Genomic DNA, 20,351 nt, shown 5'->3' on the forward strand with positions numbered 1-20,351 from the left:
GAGTAGTTCAAACAGGAAGTTAATAGATCAGCTCTGCTCTGGTTAAAGCCAGTAGATCTACCGTCTAAGTCAGAAGAATTTTTATCCATACACTTTTAATTTCAGACACACCTGGATAACTTATGACACACCTGGATGGTATTGACCATGGTAATTAATGCAGGATACATGCAGGTCTGCTGCTTTTAGGGCTGAATGTAATCATTATTTCCATTATTGATTCATCTGCTGTTTCTTTTCCTGAGGTATCAATTCTTGGCCCGACCCAATTCACAATCGGCCTCATAATAGTTCACAGGCTCTTGTTTGTTTTATCTAATCGGTTAAAAAGAACAGAACGTACGATCGGTAGCCTGTCACATTAGTTTCAGAATCATAAGTAGGCTACAGTTATCAGAACACACATGAAGGCTCCGTCACGTGTCTCAAAGGTGGACTGCAGATTTGAATGTTGAATAAAAGACGACAGAGGAAGTTCTGCTAATTTATTTGGCGACCCTAATTAACCCACCCATGGGTCCTGAACAAGTCTATGGAATGACTGCCTTAAACACAACATAGCAGGGATACGAAAATGTCTGACTTTGGTGCCATCTGGTGGTGGTATAAAAAGACACTGTGGCAGACAGTAATGCACACATTCTTCAACAAAAAAGAGCCAAAGATGTTAAAATCTCGACACATACTGGCTTTAAGTAGATGATAATACACAGTGAGGTGTCCTGATGTGTGGAAACAAAGGAGGAGGGACTTACTTTTCTTGTTTAGTTACCTTCGGGTCTCATCAATAATAAGTGGACTCAAACATTTGTGAATGCACAGTGTCCTGTTTGGATATTTTTGACTGGAACACAGCTGATCTACTGGCTAATTAATGCTGGTAAACGTTGTGCATCTTCAAGTCTTCTCTGTGTTTTATTCTTTTTCATATGTCCCCTTGGCTCGCAGGGTGTTAGGAGAGGAGAGTGTGAACACGAGCCGGGAGCATGGAGATCACAGCGCTGATGCTCAGCAGAGAGACCGCAGGTGTGAGGTTACAGCTCGAGCTCACAGCTGGGAAAAGAAGAAACAATTAATTATATAGGACGCTCGGTGGCGCTTTTTCTTGTGTTACGTCACAAATGTGTTGTGTATACATATGCATATATACGTATATAGCTTTGATTGTTATATATTTAAATAAATAAACACATGTGGTACATTAGTACATTAGGTAAATGAGATAAACCAACATTTCTTGATCAAATCGGTATCAAAGTTGCACCAATTGTCCAGCTTGTGTTACTTGTGAAGTTGTACAGGCTGCTCCTGTGAAATATCCACAGCAGTGTTTCATGAAGAGACTGTGACAAGCGAGGCTTGTTGGAAAAATGAGGGAGACGTAGATGTGAACAAGTAATACACAAGTAGAGATGAATTCAGCATTCCTACTACGGGTACGTCAGATCATCGCAGCGCTCTGCTTTATAATCACTTCATCTTGAGTTGGTATGATTCTACCTCGTGTGACATTAACCAGCTTTGCAGTACTATGTGTTTTTTCGTGAGTACTTGTGTGTCTGGTGCTTACTCCGGCAGCTTTTCCTATCTCGTTGCAGCATCCCAGTCACACAGCTGCAGACCGGTCCGGTCGTCTTACTGGAGCAGATCTGCTCACAGCCTCCGTTTTCCTCCTCGCACCAGTCTGATTCTAAAGGTAGACGTCACAGGGGAGTCATGAAAGTCCCCAAAAAGCTTTGGAATTTGACTGAATAGCTGTGGAAAGTGCTGGAATTAGATTTGGAAATGAATCATTTCTGTGACGTGAACTTGGACAACACCGGCCATGTATTTAAAATGTTTCTTGAGGATATGAGAAATTCAATTATGAGTTGTTTTGCTTTGACTCCTGTGCAGATTTCCACAGATTTAAGAGGGAATACCAAAGAGAATTATGACAGCTAGTAGGTCAGCTCTTAAAATACCTTACTTACCTCTCCTTCTTATGGGTCCCACAGACAATATGTGCTCTTTATGATCACTGTCCTCCGAGTACATGCGTCTCTTGTGTGGACAGTTCTGGATGCACAGGACACACACACATCAGTACAGCACGCATTGTTTCATCACCACTTTTCACTTTTGAGGTTTTCTCACCACTTTGCAGGCGTGCGTTTCAGAGTCGCACAGGGTGACGTCACAGTGGAGGTGGACCTCATCGTAATCCCCAATGAACTTGAAGACGGTGACGTGGAAGCGACAGGTGAGTGAGACGCCGTTCTCTGCCATGCCGATGGTGTTGTCCTTAATGTTTGGACACCTAGAGAGAGACAGGTATTACAGGAATAGACTGTGTTGAGTGTCCATTGGCCTTTATCCACAGCATCAGCCACCATCTGCACTTCATACTGCGGAAAATAAGCACTGCTACTTTAAAATTTGGCTTTTTATCAGTTCTTTTCATCCTGAAATAATCTGATGAGAGATTCAATGTTTCAGCTTCGAGCAAAAATTCCAAACATTCACTGGTTGTGGTGTTGGGATTTGCTGCTGTTTATCCTTGAAAATCAAATATCTTTGGCTTTTTAACTGTTTTGGACAAAACAAGCTATTTGAAGACACCATCTGTGGGTCTAGGACATTTTGATCAGCAATTTTCACGATTTTATCGGCCCCCCGGTTTAATCAGCAATGAGAAAAATCATTAGTTGCGTGTGTGATGCCAAGGAGGATTACATTGTGTGTGTGTTTGTGGGGTGTCCAAGCCTACCCTCTCTCTATGATGATGTAGCGGAGTCGGTCGCTGCTGTGGCGGGACGGCGTGGCCCAGCACATGTTTACTATGAGGATCAGCTGGTTTTCATCTGCTCCTTCCACAAACACGCCCACGAAGAGGATGTCTCGCGTGCTCAGCACCACCTCGCCCTCCCTGTACGGGTTTCGGTACGAGGAGTTCTTATACAGAGCCATCTTGGTGATGAAGTTTCCTTCCTGGGTCGGTAAGGTGAGGTTTATCACACTGGAGGAGAAGACGTAGCTGCTTGTTATGGCTAGCCATAGACATTATGTTTCCACTGAAGTACACCTATTATCCTACATGTGCTCTATCTAACCTGAGAATGGGCTTGATGACGGTCTCCAGCGAGATCCTCAGGTCCAGTTCGTAGGCGCAGGAGAACTCCACGTTGATGGTCTTGTCTCTGGTGATGACGTTCCCGGTGTTGTTCACGCTCTCTATCCACACAGTATTCTTATACATGATGTGTGTGCCATTCGACTGCCAGGAAAACAGGGAAGCAAGTGAGATGAGAAGATCACGATCAATCCGGTAAGCCCCTGATGGCTATTCGAAAGAATGCAAGTTTAAGCCACTGCTTTGGCTTCAAGGTGCCTGAGTACGAGTTTGGGGAATAATGTATCTTGCCAGACTTTGAGTGGAAGAAAAGTAAAAAGAATAGAGGCAGGTTTTAGAAAAATAAACGGTGATAAAAAAAGCCGATCTAGCTGGAAAGCAAAGTAATCAGAACAGCCAACACTCGTGAAGCAAGTAAGAAAATGACTGAATGAAAGCTGACCTGCACGATGGAGCCACAGTGTCCCTGAGTGTTGTTGATGTGGAAGGAGATGAAGTCTTCTCCCTCGATGCCGGCACAGTGCTCGTCGTTGACCCTGACGTCCTCTCGTTCAAAGCCCAGCTGGAAGAGCTTACACTTGGAGATGGAGACCTCCATCTGAGCATGCTTACAGTTCACCTCCGCCTGGATGATGTCATCATCGCCTGCCAGACACACGGACAGACATCAAGTACTGCACATGGCAGCGTGAGACTGATTTTGTTTTTGCAGTGTCACTGGTTGAAAACGACTCATTCACTGTGGCGTGGCCTGTGACTCCTTAGATTTTGTTTCTGAATGTGGACCAGAATCAAAAAAAGTTTGGCTACCCCTAATTTACTGCAAACTACTTGGGTCAGGATTAAAACAGGGGAAAGGTGTGATGATACCTCATTGCATTGTGAAGCACTCACCTCCAGTGCTGGTAGGCAACTCCGGGCAGCCACACAGGTCACCATCGCTCTCCAGCTCACAGGTGGAGTTTGTGCAGATCTCTCCTGCACAGGGGTCGTAGATCCATTCTGCTAAAGACAGGTCCACACACAATGTGAGCTGTCACACACGCTGTTAGCTCAAGAAGTTCACACGCATATTCATCATTCACAAAGATGCAGGAGAAATACATTTGTAGAATTTCTTCCATATTCTCTTATTTAATGTTTACTTCTGCAGTACACCTTTGAGCCACATGAGGGAGCCTGAATGCCGGTATTCTAATTATTGTTGCCTGCTTATAATATTAAATATAATATCAAAGGCTTGTTTCAGTAATGAGAGGAACAAACAAGAGCCTGTTAACGCCCAACTATTATAGTTTCATCTCGATTAGCTTGAAAGGTTAGTTTCCTCTTACTAAAAAAAACAAAAAACATTTCATACACTCATCTGCCAACCATAAATCTTTACAAGACACATGCAGAGCCGTGTGTGTGTGTGTGTGTGTGTGTGTGTGTGTGTGTGTGTTGAGAGAGGCTGGTGCCTCGCGGTGCCCTTACAGCAGTTCTCCTGGGTGATCCACTTGGTGGTGAGGGTGCCCATGGAGCGGCAGGCCTCTGCGTAGGCCGCCAGAGAGCCGCAGACCTGAGCCTTTTGGTGATTGTAGCAGCCGTCCAGGTAGCAGGACTGGTAGAAGGGCCGGGGATCCAGCAGGCCGTGGCACGGCTGGAAGAAACCCTTCAGCTGGGTGAGCTTCTGACAGGCATCTTCACTTTGCAGCGCCAGCACCACCGTGTTGTCACAGGACTGAGCCAGAGCCACAAACTGGGTTTCATCACAACTGGAGGAGGAAGACCAAACGGCCAACTATCAAAGTTATTATTTTATCACTATTCTTATTTGCTTGTGACACTTTTTCCGATCTGTAACTAGTGTATGTACGCTGAGCAAGGACTGGTTAAAAGACACACGATGGCAGAAGAAGTGCCAGCCATTTGAGTGATGGGAGAAGCAGCACCCTCTAAGCTAGTCGGCAACAATATCTGGTGCTGTGAGATATTTCACTTTCTAAACCAGCATGATGGAGAGGGATGTGTTTGTTGCCTGCAAAGCCAAAACAATAAACGAAAGACGCTGAAAGAACTGCAGAGCTTTGTGATGAATCTCTGAGAGTTCGTCACTATGACAGACCCCTTTCACAATACATGTCGTCATTGTTACTATGGCGATTAGAACAGCTCTAATGTTGCGTTTTGATGTCTGAAAGATGAGTTGTTGGATGATATACATGTAAACAGTGTACATGTTTGTAAGCCTCACCCACCTGTTCTGCATACCGTTGGTCTTCCAGCTCTGGGCCAGCTCCAGGGCGCTGACAGCCGGCTTCCCCCTGGAGGTGATGTAGTCGTCACTGGGGTCTCCATTGAAATTCCCACAGAGGCCACACACCTTGTTCTGAAGCCGCTGGCCCATCGTGATGCTCAGGGTGTTAAAGTGGTTGTACCGGACCTGGATGTCCTGGGGTGTGTCGATGACAATGAAACCTTCGGACGTCGACAGACGTGTCATCAGCCCAGTTAGAAACGGTACTGATACTGGTGTACCATTGACCTGTGAAGACACAGGAGATGGACAGCTTTACATATCTGAGATAAGACACAAGTTACTTTATTTCATTTATTTTCAGTGGCCAGCATAACACACCATTACATGCCAACTTCTGCACTGTCACTTAAGTAATAATAGGCCTTCCCTTTGACACAAGCAGGATTGCAGATTTGATGGCGGTGACGTCACTTATGTTACTCCTTAATACATAACTTAATAGAATTCAAAACTCTAGTAACAGAAATCGAAATAAACCGATTATGGTGGGTTAGTTTGAGTTCATTTCGGTCGTTTTCAACCATGTTTTACAGCTGGAGACCTCTGAGACATGCCCTTAGGTCAAAATCATGTCCAGAAATTCTCATAGAATAAGGAAATATCATAATTCTAGTCATGTCCTTAATTGTTGAACATGAGGAGGGAATTCGAAGATGAAACCATGAGTGCAATCTTTTGCAATTAATGTACCAAGGTGATGTTAGACAACACATATTGCAGTTTGTTTCTACAGCCTGAGAGACATGAAAACAGAGAAGTGGTGTTTGAGCTCAGACATGCAAGCGTGATTACCTGGGGCAGGGATGTAGATTAGGGTGTCATCTGCATAAACTGATTTCATTTTCATAAAGGATGTCACTGAGGTGTAGCATATAACAGAAAAGAAAGGAACAGATGAAAGCCCAAAGCAAAGATTATGACGGTGTTGTAATTACTGTTCTGGCAAATATGACCCGAGCCCATTATCGCTAACACAGTTCTTAAGGCAGTTGAGAAAAACGTGCTGTAAATAGCTCACTCAGATCAAGCAGGATTAAGACGAAATTTAAAAAAAATCAGCAACCCATTATCTTCCTCTGTGAGTGCACTTTCAGTGGAATGTTATGGCCTAAAGCTTCAACTCGAGGAGCTCTACCAGGCTATTAGTGGTAATTGGTAAATTGGACTGCAAGTACTCTGGCAAGAAAAGGCAGATTTGACTTGGGACCGTTTGTTTAGTTTCCAGAGGAGAGGTTTGATAAAGGCAGACGGCACATAGCCAGATGAAAAGAAAGTGGATGACATCAAGAAATCGTCTCCCTATAGAGATAATCATGTCATCAAAGCAAGACCAAGGAGCATTTGAAAGAAGAAATATCACAAACTTCCTCTTACAAAGAAAAGGGTTTCGGCCACTCAAACAAACACAGGACTTTCAACCAGGAGGCAGCTGTTCATGTCCTGCGTGAAACAAACAATGTTTGTCTTTGTGTGACTTTCAATTGACGAAAGTAGCATTTTTAACCCAAACCACAATCTTTTTTTCCTAAACGTAAGCAAGTGTTTTTGTCTGAATTCACAATGTTCACGTGTTTACTGCGACCGTTTTGGCACTGACACACTTATACTCAGAGTATAAGAAAGTGATGCTAAGGGACCAAGCATCAGGTAGTGTACAGTGGGTTTATCAGAGCTTTTTTTGGTGAAAAGATTTTCGAGAACATTTTGAGAGTGAAGGACAAATTGAAGTTGTGGACCATAAAACCAAAACAATGAGCTGAAAGACACCAAAAGTCAGGTGTTAATTATATATATAACACCTTTCACATTACATGTAACATGTCAGCGTCAATGCAATTTAACCAAACTGCTGTGTAGAAATCATAACAAGGTCAATCCGTATTTCAAAAATGTGGCTGATGTACTGACAAATGCACGAGGGTCCGCCGCTTCTCTCACCTTGACAGTGCTGCCTGAGATGAGTATATTCTCCTCATTGATGTAAAGGTAGACATGAGAGATGGTGGTGAGGTTGGGTGTGCTCCATTTATCGAAGTTAGCAATGAGCTGGAAGGAGAGGTCGGGCAGCTTATGACAGTTGGTGGACAAGACGAAGGAGCAGGAGGCCGGGAGCCGCAGCGACGCCCCGTCGAAGGTCCTGAAAACGCCACCGCCCGACGCCACGCAGTGCTGGGAGCGCCGCGCAAAGCAGCCCCGCACTCCGTACCGCAGGGCGCACTCTTCCTCTGCCTTACAGCGCCTCGGGTCGCACTGGACCAGGTTTCGTCCGATGCACTGGCAGCGTTTGGTACAGTCGTTGTTCCAAAACAGCTGTTTGGGCTGAAATAAAGAAAGATTTCCGTTAAAACCAGAGCACAAACATGGAATGTATTAGTTGATTGACAAAAAAAAAAATGCATCTTGGCCTTTATAGGGGACATATCATGCTCATTATCAGGGTCATACTTCTATTATGGGTTTCTACTAGAACATGTTAAAAAAACCAACATTATTTTTCTCACACTATCTGTCTGACAGTATTCACCCTCCATCTGAAACGCTCCATTTTAGTCTCTTTTAGCCCCCCTTATGAAAAAGTCCAGTTTGCTCTGATTGGCTTGTGAGAAAAATATGGTGATGGAGGTATATTCTAATGGGGTGCCAAATCTAAACGGCTTGTTGAATCACATGTGGCAGCCCATAAAAAAAGGACAAGGTTGTCTTATTTCACAGTTTTAGGGTTGGTAGGCACTCCAGTTAGTCACGTGCGGCATGTACAATATTTGAATGGGTATTTTTCTATATTTTCCGATATTCTACAGCCTCAATAATTAATCAGTTAATCAAAAACAAAATTAACAGGAAATAATCTTTAGTTTCAGCCCGATTCAAACAATTCAAAATTCTGATGAAACATTCCAATTCATAAGTTCAGTGTGAAGTTCTTCCTTTATAGATTGTAATACCTGCCTGATTTAAGGTGAGTTAATTCCGTGTAGTGCTGGATGTGAGACTGACCTCATAGTACTTGCCATCAGTGTAGCAGCCACAGTTTTGAGGCAGGACGCAGCCCTTGCCGTTGAGCACGAAGCCCTGGTCACACTGGCAGCCCTCCACACAGTCCTGGCTGCAGTCCCTCTGGCCGCGGGCTGGGGCGCACTGGGGCGGGCAGGCCGACACACAGCTGGAGTAATGGCTGTTAGGTGAACAGCTCTGGACTGGGGGCAGGCAGGTTGGCAAAGATATTAGGGAACGACTGCGCTGAATACATCGTGCACATAGGACATTTTCCAGTATGACTTTTCAAGGGTAAATATTTGCGGAGTTTTGATTGGAGAGTCCACTCATAGAGCTTACGTGGCTCTACGGCAGCTCTTTAAAGGAGCGGTTCAACATTTTGGGAAACATGCTTATTCACTTTCTTTTTGAGATGAGTCAGGGCATGGTTAGCCTAGCTTAGCATAAGGACAAGAAGTAGAAGAAACAGCAGTGCTCCATCCAAAGTTCAAGAATAATCCTACCAACACCTATAAAGCCCACTAATTAACACTTCTTATCTCATTTGCTGAACCCACACCAACATTAATGTTGAAAAAAGACAATCTTTGGTTTTAGGGGAGTTCACTGGAACTACTTTCCACCAAAAAAAAGTCCCAGTTAAAACTTTTAACAGTGTATTCTGTGGACTTATTTACAGTTTCAAAGACATTTTCGTTGGAAAGACAAGTTTTCAGAAACCTGAACAAATAAAACAATCTACGGTGAGCCCAGACTTGCACTCACCACACGGCGTGTCGCTCCTCCAGCCGGTAACAGGCACCCCTTGGGTCTGACAGGTGCTGGCATACATCTGCAGCCAGTTACAGACTGTATCCTGAGCTCCCTGGTCCAAACAGGTGTCCTGCAGGCAGCTTCGATAAAAAAACGCTGGCGTCACCTTGCTGTGACAACGCGCAAACGCACCACCTCGATCCACAATTTGCCCACAAAGCCTCACCGCCTCCGGCTCCACAAACACATACAGTCCATTCCCGATGTGGAAGCGCATGCCTGTGTCGACTTCATTTCCCCCATTGTCCGTGTCGGCGTTCGTGTTGGCATCAGCCACCATGAGAGGGGAGTCATTTGCTGCGCTAGTCTCTCCCAGGCCACAGCGTGGACAGGAGTCTCCACAGCCCACCTGGCAGAAGGTGTCCCTCTCTGCCCAGGCCATGCCCCAGTCAGTGGTGGTAAGGGTAGGAGGGGACAAGGGCATGCCCTGGCAGAGGCCGCAGCAAGCGTTGTACAGGTCGCGGGGCAACGTCAACAGGAGGAGAGTGTTCCAGTCAAAGGCCACCTTCAGGCCAAAGTCTGTCTCCAGAATGAGCTGCATGCCCCAGGTGAAGATGTTGACCTTCCCCGTGCCCAGCTTCAGAGGAAGGACCAAACGCTCCTTATTCACCTGAGAGAAGAGAGATTCAATAAAACTGGTTCTACTTTGAACAGGTTTAGCTCTTATTCTAGGATGCACACCAGCTGACACACACACACACACACACCTACACACACACACACACACACACACACACACACACACACACACACACACACACACACACACACACACACACACACACACACATTCAGACAGAAGCATTTTTTTGTACCAAGTCATAGTTTCTAATCCAACTGACCTGCATGTTTTCAAAGTGTGCAGTAGAAATCCAGGGGATGAATGGATAACATGAAGACTCACTGAAAGAGCTGATATGCGTTTTCTCATATAATCTAATTGTATAAAAAAGAAAGAGTCTGGTGTGTGTGTGTGTGTGTGTGTGAGTTGGGTTATGTGTGTCATTTCTATTCCTCCTCAGATCTTTTAGTCGCTTTGTGAACCCAGTCCAAATGTCGCTCAGGGTCGGGATTTTGTCTGAGCCAAATCCAGCCTGATAAAAGATGCCCATTGAAATTAGATCCACCTTAAGCCAATCAAAGAGGAATTCACCCTCTGCCTGGTCATTCAATCGGCTTGATTAGAAATAACATGTCCTCACAAATACAACAACCGTGACTTTCAGGGGTCATGCATATTACAGGCATGCCCTGATATGAACACATTATATAATCATAGCTCTTGTTTAATTCACGCGTCATGCACTCACCGTGACAGTGTTTTTGTAGCTTCGAGACACTTCAATCTCATACTCGTAGACCTCCAGAACAAAGCCCCTCACCCAAATAGCCTGGCCTGTGTCCCTTTCCTCATTACGAGCTGCCAATTTAAATTGAGGAAACGTTTCACTCGTGGTTGTGTGGTCGCTGTTCTCTCTCCCACAACTGGTGGTGGCCATCCTTAGAGTACAAGAGCTCTGCAGTTCAAACGGGACGCCGCCAAATGGCAGAAAATGTCCATAACCGGCCACCACACACAGGGCCTCAGTGCGCGGCTGGCAAAAGTACAGGCCGTCGTTCTCCTTGCAGTATTCCTCAGGGTAACAGGGTGTGAACTGACAGTATACACTGTTGTCAGAACCATTGCAGTAGCAGCGCTCCTGGCACTCCCAGTCCGTCCAGAACGTCTGATTAGTGACCAGCTGGCGCCCGTGGCTCATGCAGCCACAATCACTGCGTGCCACACACAGGCCATCTCGGAGTGCAAAGCCCTCCTCACATTGACACCCTTCCTGGCATGGCAGAGGGCATGGCTCTTCAGGTTCATCTAAGTTGGCACAGGTCAGAGGGCAGGCACCGGTGCACTCGTCAAAATGACTGTTCTGTGGACAGGGAAGAGCTAAGACAGAAGAGCATTGGAAGAGAAGGCAAGAGAGGAGCAAAGACGATCAAAACCATATTACAAGAATAATCCTCCAAAAACCTTTGATTTGAGTCGCCCACTGTAGGATTGAATGGCGGCTTTGAGGAGTTTTAATCTCTCCCCCCAGTAGCAGATGTAGACAGCTTTGACTCACCACAGTTACAATTGAATCCACTGGTGAACAAGTTTATGGCAAAAGAAAATGATTGTGTTCTCAAACCACTCCTGCAGCATAATCCACCACATGAGCGTCCATCCATGTGTATGTTTTTACGATCTTGTGCTGCTAGCGACAAACGGAAGCAGTGAATTGAGCCATATGTTGGCAAAAAAATATGATTGCTGAGAGCTGAGAGGGGGATTATGCTGAAGAAGTGATTTTGAAAAGTTTCAATGGTCGGCGAAGGAGCAAGCTTTACAGAGTCACCTTTCAAGCCTACAAGGCTTGAGAATTTGGTGGAGTACTTTTAAAGAAGAGGTAAATATTAGTGCAACACTATTGAGCACCGGGGGAGTGGATATAAAGAAGAACACTGGTAGGCCTTTTTAATTTCAATTGTTAAACACAGGTGTGACTAATAAATGAATGAATTGCTACATTGCATCTCAATAATTGCTGGAACAGAGTCGCTGTCATTGTTATTCGTTCCAGCTGTGCTTTTCCAGCTTTGTCAAAAGGACTGCTCTGAAACAGGCCTGTGAATCGGATTTGGGCACAATCAAGAAACATCAGTGTTCTGATGCTAGCAACACGATCAATATTCAGGTTCTTCAGAAAGCAAAATGACATGTAAAGTTCAATTTGGTGTTTTTACACGGGAAAAATATGAACTTTTTGGCTTCCAAAAAAGGGAACATATAGGCAGTTATAGAGGAAATTAAATATGAAAACACTGGTATATTTGTGTATCTACCACAGCGACAGGAAGCAGAAAGAAACTGCTTGCCAAGATTCTTTGAAGAAATATGCCCCTCACTTAATGTCATGTCCTATATGTTAATACAGATTAAAAAAAAACCTTTTCAGTTTTTGATGTGTCGACCAGATTTCTTGCTAACAGGTTACTACAAAGTAAGACAGTTTTGGAAGTGTCTGTGCTTTGAAGTGAAGATGCATAAACTCACGGCAGTTGGTGACGCTCCTCCAGGAAGTGAGGCCTACTTGAGCGTCCTCACAGGCGGTGGCATACGCCTGCAGTGAAGAACACAGGGCTGAGCGATTCCCTTCCTTTACACACATGTTGTACAAGCAGTTCCTGAAGAATGGCGAGGGGTTGACCACTGCATGACATGCCAGAAATGAACTATTCCCCGGGTCATTGATGTTGCCACACATCCAAGGATTCTGGTAGAGGCGCAAGCCTGTGCACGTCTGATACAGAGCATCGCAGTCACCATTACAGGTGAGGTCATCAGCGATGGACCGCCAGCCCTCTGTGAACTGTTCAGCAGACTCCGCCAGGCGTCCATTTGGAAGACGAAGGTCATCAGTGGCATTGCTATTGAAGACGCCACATAGACCACAAGTAATGTTGTAGAAGAGGGTGGAGAGGGAGATGTTGAGGTATCCCTGGCGAGTGTACTGGACACGAAGCAGACCACGGGACTCCACCACTGTAGCATTGCCTGGTGCTCTGTAGATCATCATTTTCTCCATCGGATGGACGTATGGGAGCACCACTGGTTCACCATTCACCTGGAACACAAAAGGTGACACAGCCATAGGTATGCAACAGCTAAACATAGATGAGAAAAAGGATTTTGCTCTGTAGAGAATATACTAACCTTTACGATATCAAAATCTATCCCTCCCATCTGAGCTTCCAGGTTAGCCACTGTAACTATCACAGGTCTTTTCCAAGTGGGGCCTTTGTTCACCAGCCGTCTGCCCATCTTCACCTCAACCATCGAGCCATTCGCTGGCACTGCACTGCACAGCTTCAGCAGGAAGTAGGAGCCGTCGTCTGGGATCAGCAGGAAGGTGCCATCAAAGGAGGCTGTCACCGAGTTCTGGTTGATTGAGCACACTCCCTCCCTCCGAGGGTAGCAACCCAGCAAGCCCACCTCCACCACACACACCTCGCCCTCCTTGCAGGAATCGTTGAAGCAGGAGACTTCCCCGGCAGGCCCGCAGGTGCAGCGGAGGGTACATTCACCTTCCTCACCACTGAGGCCTGCCCAGAAAGTGTCATTAAGAGGGTAATAGAGGTCGTTGTGCTCACAGCCACAGTCCTCAAGCTGAACACAACGGCTGCCGCTGAGAACATAGCCCGGGTCACACTGGCAGCCCTCAGTGCAAGGGTGAGCACAATACAGGGGAGCGGTGAGGTCCGAGCAGGAGGCCGGGCAGGCACTCGTGCAAACTTGGTAATGGCTGAATTCCGGACACGACAAGACTGAGAACCAGTAAGAGAGAAAAAACGATGTCAGATAACACAAGTGAATGAATGTAAGATGAAGAATCTACGTAGACTGAATCAAACTGAATCTCACCGCAGAAGGTACGAGATCTCCACGGTCGTATCGTGACACCAATGGCCTGACAGGCCAAAGCATAGGCCTGGATGGCGTGGCAGAGCGTGGTGATGTTATCCCTGTTGCTGCACATGTCATACACACAGCTGTACACAAAGGCCGTAGGGTCCACTACAGCTCTGCAGTCCCTAAAAGGTCCATCGGTTTTGTTGATGAGCCCACAGTAGTCTGAGCGAAAGTAGAAGGCTTCCGTAAGAGCGTCACACACGCTGCAGTTCTGGGCGCAGCCATCTGTACACCTCCAGTCTGTGTTCTCTGCTCGCCAGCTGCCCCCTAATTCCACTACGCTCTCTGCTAGCGAGCCGTCAGGAAGCACAGGATCATCGGCGGGGTCATCGTTGTAGTTACCGCAAAGGCCACAAGTGTTGTTGAAGTAGGAGCTGGGTAGGGAGATGGATGCATAGTGTTGGCCGTCGTAGGTTACCAAGAGTCCAAAGTCTGTTTCTAAAGCAATGGCAACCCCAGACTGGTATACCCTGATAGCACCAAGCTGGAGTTGGACCGGTAAAGTCTTCACCAAGCCGTCCACCTAGAGAGATGAAGAAAGGAACAATCAGAAAAGGAACAAAGGATAATGGTAGACATCTTGGTACTGTCACTTTCTTCTTCTACCTTTATCGTGACAAAACTCTTAAAACTTAAATCCTGTATTGTCTGCTTGTACTCGGATATTATGATTCATCCAGGTAGATGCATCCAAGAGATGATTAGTAATTGATTTACTGTCCAAACTACTCTAAATGTAGCCACATAACCCGACTTAACACTCAAAAAACGTGGTCCACAGATTCTCACCAGGACTGTTCCAAAACTGCCTTTGGGTAACATGACTCTGTGACCATACACCTCCACTGTGACATCTCGAAGCCAAGAAACAAAGGGGACCCCACGGTTCTCATTTTTGGCCTCGATGCTGAAGAAAGGCAGCCCCGCCACCTCCCAGCAGGGCCGAGCCAGCAGGTAGGAGCAGGTTCCCTGGAAGTGATAAAGGAAGCCGTCGAAGGTGTGGTAATGAGGGTCGCCAAATACCACGCAAGTGCTGGAGCGGGTTGGCTGGCAGTAAAAGGCCCCTTCTTGCTGCTCGCAGGTCTCCAGCTGCCCGCATGGAGCCTCGTGGCATTGCACCTCATTGTCAATGTCAAGGCAGCGGCATCGCTGTAAACACTGGTCAGACAGCCAGAAAACTTCCCCTCGTCGGTAAAAACGCCCTGGACAGGATGTGTGGAAGACAGAGAAGATATTTACAAGTACAGTTCTTCATAAGAGAAGCCTGTGTGGACATAAATATCAGTGTTTGACGTTTGAACTTACCATTGTAGCTGCAGCCATTGGCAGGATCTACCAGTTCAGTGTCTACGCGGAAGAACCAGCGCCCAGGGGTATTAACATTGGTTGTCTGTTCAATGTTCACTACATCATTTGACCGTGATCCCGGCAGGTTGAAGAAGTGACCAATGTCTCCACCATTAAAACCTGACTGAAAGGGGGAAAGGTGTGAGGGTCGTGAGGTGAAATGTTTGTCAGTATCATTGAAAGGATTAACATACGTACGAAATAGCCACGGCCATAGTGAGAATACCTGAGCTGTCGTCCCACCCAGTCCTGTTAAAGGATCTCCACCACTGGCTGTTCCCGTGCTCCATGTGATTTCTCCGTAGTTGAACATGGTGAAGGACGTCACGCTATCTGAGATTAGTACACTTTGGAATGTGTTCACCTTTTAATCAAACAAGAGGATGAAAATAGTTTTAAAAAGAGAAAAACAACATAACATAAGAAAAAGAAGAATGCCCCAACGGAGACGAAACATTTCAACATTCAACAAAAACATTTTGGGAATTACGATTGCCAACATTTGATGGAAATCATATTATATCGATTCAAAGTGATGTCAAGTTAATCTCATTTGTGTCCCCCATGGTTTTGGTGATTTGCAGATCAAATCATGTCTCGGTGTCTGCTCGTTAAAACAAGGATCTGTGGTCGTGAATTTCTTTTTTTCTAAATGTTCGAGATATAACTGCTGCTTCCACAGCTTAGCTGACCGAGCTAAGCTAAGCTAAACACTACTGTGTGGAAATGTGTTTGGACTTTACCGGCGTTGTCTGGCTTCCCCCATAGAAGGTGACTTGGTGCCATGTTGCAATAAAGACCCAAGTGGCTGTGAAAGTGGGTATGGTTTTGAAGTACTTCCGGACATCGTGCGTTGCCTTTTCCAGTATTTCTGGTTCGGTGGACTCTCGGTAGAACACATCTCCGCGGATGCCGTTGTGCACATCTGCCCAAAGTGGAGCAATGAACGATCGACTGTCACTCAGGGGAAAAGCTTCTGGTGTGAACTGGCTAACCTGCACGTTGAAGGAGATCACACCGTTGTTGTTGATCTGTGGGCAGAACACACAGGGTTGTATTTCATGCTTCATACATTGCAATAAATCATTTTAAGATGGATGGATGACACATTTCTGTGCAGTAATAACAGTTTTGATCAAGGCTTACATAGATGGAACGGTAGGGGATATTGAAGAAAATGAAGTGAATGAGCAAAGTAATTTCAGCAGAACTCCCATCATCCATCTTTGGAGTCTCTAGATCCCTATGGCTGAGTCCATACGGATACAGGATATCCTTACTACCTAAAAGGAGAATAAACAGCTCATTAAATTGACTTTTCTCCACCCTAAAAGATGAAGGAACTGATGTGGAGGATGACTTGTACCTCCCGTCTGTACAAAGATGCTGAAGAGGTGGAGCAGAATGACTGGACAGCCTGGCCTGACCATTCTTAAAAAAAACAGAGAAACAGAATGAGATGTCGATGCAACTGTCACATTATCTGTCTTGCCTTTTCCTTAAAGTTAATAGAAATGCAGGCAGACATGAGTCATAGGACAACTTCTCATAAACGAGGCCCTGAGACAAAAGTGGAGAGGAGGGAGAACCATCAAACCAACGTCACATTACTTCTTTAAGATCAGGCTCCCAGGTCTCCCCTGAGGAGCCCTGAAAAGGCCCCATTATACATGCCAGAACAATGTGTCAGGATCACATTTGCCTTACAGTCCCATGTGAGCCGCCAACAGTGGACTACGGGCCTCTCTGTGCCTCGATTCCCTGCAGCTGACCGACCTGGCCCGGTCTGCTCCAGTGTCTCTGTGTCTGAAGCCGCAAGGCTGCTTAGGACCTCATTACCACTTCTGTTTGGGATCCATCCATGCCTTGTTGGCTAAAGGGAGAGAGGCGTAGACACTGGGGCACTAATGGCTTTAAGTGAGTAGGTTTGAATTGCCGAGGTCCTTGCAGTGGCCCTTTGGGACTCTTCAGGGCTGGGCTTGGCAAGCTTCCCATTGGAAAAGGAGAGTGTACAGCCAAGTAGGCAGATTTTATTCTCTGTACATTCAGTGAATTTAAACATTAACTGTTATAACTTTGGGTACTACCACTGTTTTTTCTGTCACCAGATTTAATCTGCCAACTTTTAGAAGAGAAAGGTTTCTTATGCATGGCCGATTTATCAAAATTATAACTGAATGATGATCACTGGCAAGCTGGCCTGCTAGCTACTAGTGAACGTCATAAGGCGTCTTACATGTACATATAATTCTAAATGAAAATGAACAAAGGTTGGTGATGCATGATGTTATTTTTTTTGTATTGTTGTACACAAACATTGCAGTGAGGATAACAGGTGTTCAGTTGGCTTCAAGTTGCAGTTGATGCCGCTGAATACAAATCTAGAAAATTGACTTTTGAGTTGAGATTAATTTGCCACACAACAGGTGTGTAGTAATGTTGAAGTGTAATCCCCAAAACCTGGCTGAGCTCAGTCTGGACCAGCCACCTTTGTTTTAAATACGAACCAATGAAACCTTGATATGATTTAGGAAACTATATACCCGCAGCCCTACCTTTTAAATGTCCTAAATACAATACTGTTGATACGTAAGGTATGTGAGGATCATTCTCTCAAATCTTCTCTCTAATGTGTGAGTTCTATTCAGCTGGATGGTAAATTGTGTTCAGGTGGGCCAATGTTAGTGAGCACTGCTGAGAGAGGTCTGCTCTAATGTCATCAGCCTCTCATCATACATTGTCAACAGGAAGATTAACACAATTGCTCTTTTGACTCTCCATCTTATCTGAGTGGCGTTAACACGTTGCCTTTTAGTGGGGCAATTAAGATAAAGCCCCTGGGACGTAAAGGATGAGCAAGCCACTCCGACATGTTTATCTCCGGGGTCAAGCTCAGAGAGAGACAACTCTTATTGTATCAGGTAAGCCACATGCTTCATCAAAAGTTAGTTTGCTCTCGAAAGCTCATTAATTCAATTTCGGTACTTTTTTTGCAGTTCAGGTTGGAAACTGGGTTAAGTCCGAATTTTGACTTCATAATTGTGTTGATGTGAAAGGTTTTTGTCTTTTTCTGTCTTAATACTGACATTAGGGTAAATATACCTGCAAGAGCAGATCAGTGGTTCCCAACCTGTGGTTTGGGAACCAAAAGGGGTCCCAAGAAACAAACTAGATGATTTCTGTTACACAAATGTGTATCTCTATGACATTTGTAGTTGTTTGCTTTTATCTTTTGTTGAAATACTAAAAATCCCAAAAATAAATAATGTGAGTAGAAACGATCACTATTTGGTTGAGCTTTGATCATAACCTGTGATGATGGGGAGGGGGCTGAAGGAGACTTTCACCAAGTTTTAAGAGGGATGTTCTAGATACCAGCAATTATATTAGACCATGAAGCAAAAGTGAGATCACCAACAGCAGCCTATAGAGTGTAATAATGAAAGTTCAGGTTTCCCTTGCCACACAGTCAGGCCATGAATAAAGAAGAGGACATTTTGCTCTCACCTGCCTTCAGAAGATGGACATCAAGCACCTCAGTCGTCTAACCTGGCAACCTCCTTATGGATGTGTCCCATTCAGCAAAGGACCATCCACAGAGTGGTGGCGATGAAGGGAGTAAAATGAGGCAGTGGAGGGGATAGTTGCTGAAGTGATGAAAAGAGAAGAGGGTCTGTAGAGGAGCTGGATGTCCAGATAAAAGAGCACTCCTTGACCAAACCCAGCCCCACAGGGTTATCAGCAGAAGCAACAACAATCCAAAAGGTTTGTGTTGAGCAGTAAAACGATGATGTCCTTGCACGAAAAAAAGATTGAAAATAACCTGTTGAAGCTGTGGAAGGAGCTTTGCCTAAAAAAGCAGGTGCAAACTTTACCTGGGATACTGTTCAACTTAATCTGAGATCGGTGTTTGGGGAGGGGGGTAGGTGGGGAGGAGAAGGGAGTTGAGGGGAGGGACAGCATAGGAATCTGAGGAAGCGAGGGAGTGGAAACAGACCAATATGTAAGAAGAGGAGAGGAGATGTCAGAGATGTGGAAATGATGGAGGGAAGTGGAAAAACCAAAGAGAATTACTGCTTGGGGACATATTTTAAATGCAGTATAAAAGGAATGTTTAGCACAAAGAGAGGCTCTCATAACGGATGAATGTCAAGCCTTTTGTGCAGGATCTGTCATTAACACCTGCAAAGTGCCAAATGATGATAAAATATGTCTTTGCTGGAAAAATGTGGCGGAAACACTGCAGCCTTTATCTTTGTGGAACGATGACATTTGAATCATGTTTCAAACAAAGCATCTGAAGCAGCTTTTAAAAAACATTTGGAGATAAGTTCAATGTAAGTGGACAGTGTTATTGAATTATTTGTTTGAGAAGTCCTTAGCAAGTATAAAATAGAGACTTTGCCTTTGGATTGGACCTGAATTGTGGCAAATACTTTACCAGAGTTCATTCAGTGCAGCTAGGGCAGCTTCAGGGCACCGGAGCACAACAACTAGTAGTCCAGTCTCACTCTGGGGCATTTATGGACAAAAACCAGAAACACACACACAGTCTGAAACCTTGCTTTTCAAGCTCAGTGGTAGGTAGAGTTACAGAATTAACATGAGTCACTTTGGATACTCTGTGTACCCCCTTTTTTAATTTAGGAATAGCCTCATTTACAAGGTTACACAAGACACTGCATTTCAATAGATGCTGGAGAGATAGCGAGGGTAAATCTCAGGTGGATCCACGCTGTTAGGGTCTGGGAAGGAGAGGGCAGTCAGTTGGGTCTTTGTTGCAGGACAGTGGAAGTAATTGGAGAGGCAGGGAGCAAGATGTGTGAAAGGCTCCAGGTCTGAGGGCAGGACCCGGGCTCCCATTAAGCAGCACCGAGGCTCTCTGTGGAGGCTTCTTTTACACCTCCCACGTCTTGTCATGGAAATGGACACATACTCTTCACCAACCTTTGAAAGAGAACGTCGCACAAAGAGGGACCAAAAAAAAAAAAGGACTGATGACCCACTGGGCGGGGGAAGCTTCCTGATGTAGGGTTTTGCGTTTTGGGAAATGTTGAGGATGTAGAAGTGGGACGGATCGAGATCGCTGATGCATCTGGTTTCTCGCGCTTGCGCTCTTGCTTTCCCATTCAGTGACCCTCAAAACAGCTCACTAGGAACAGAAAACATTGAAAGGAAATCTCATAATGCTCTTTTTTTCTTCTCAATACTTTGGTGGTCAACTTGAAGCTGAGCTAATCAATATGCACAAACACCTTCGAACCTGGTCAGGTGAC

At 45.3% G+C, this 20,351-nt stretch overlaps 1 protein-coding gene across 1 annotated transcript in view; it reads right to left on the reverse strand.

Moving 5' to 3' along the window:
• Positions 1-952: 952 nt before the first annotated feature.
• Positions 953-20,351, reverse strand: part of tecta (tectorin alpha) — a gene marked incomplete at its 3' end in the record, with an annotated part of 30,539 nt that continues 11,140 nt past the window's right edge. Inside the window, exons 10-32 of the mRNA XM_079283307.1 lie at positions 16,442-16,573; positions 16,222-16,358; positions 15,819-16,106; positions 15,302-15,439; positions 15,034-15,199; positions 14,518-14,930; positions 13,681-14,251; positions 12,973-13,583; positions 12,313-12,883; positions 10,535-11,163; positions 9,177-9,834; positions 8,412-8,611; positions 7,353-7,733; positions 5,353-5,639; positions 4,589-4,869; positions 4,007-4,117; positions 3,555-3,757; positions 3,093-3,256; positions 2,750-2,998; positions 2,137-2,299; positions 1,974-2,058; positions 1,571-1,690; positions 953-1,053 (exon numbers count right to left, since the gene is read on the reverse strand). Of these exons, the coding sequence (XP_079139433.1) occupies positions 953-1,053; positions 1,571-1,690; positions 1,974-2,058; positions 2,137-2,299; positions 2,750-2,998; positions 3,093-3,256; positions 3,555-3,757; positions 4,007-4,117; positions 4,589-4,869; positions 5,353-5,639; positions 7,353-7,733; positions 8,412-8,611; positions 9,177-9,834; positions 10,535-11,163; positions 12,313-12,883; positions 12,973-13,583; positions 13,681-14,251; positions 14,518-14,930; positions 15,034-15,199; positions 15,302-15,439; positions 15,819-16,106; positions 16,222-16,358; positions 16,442-16,573 (6,659 nt within the window). The remainder of the gene's footprint in view (positions 1,054-1,570; positions 1,691-1,973; positions 2,059-2,136; positions 2,300-2,749; positions 2,999-3,092; positions 3,257-3,554; positions 3,758-4,006; positions 4,118-4,588; positions 4,870-5,352; positions 5,640-7,352; positions 7,734-8,411; positions 8,612-9,176; positions 9,835-10,534; positions 11,164-12,312; positions 12,884-12,972; positions 13,584-13,680; positions 14,252-14,517; positions 14,931-15,033; positions 15,200-15,301; positions 15,440-15,818; positions 16,107-16,221; positions 16,359-16,441; positions 16,574-20,351) is intronic.

Source organism: Melanostigma gelatinosum (assembly GCF_949748355.1).
Source record: "Melanostigma gelatinosum genome assembly, chromosome: 14".
Lineage (NCBI taxonomy): Eukaryota > Metazoa > Chordata > Actinopteri > Perciformes > Zoarcidae > Melanostigma > Melanostigma gelatinosum.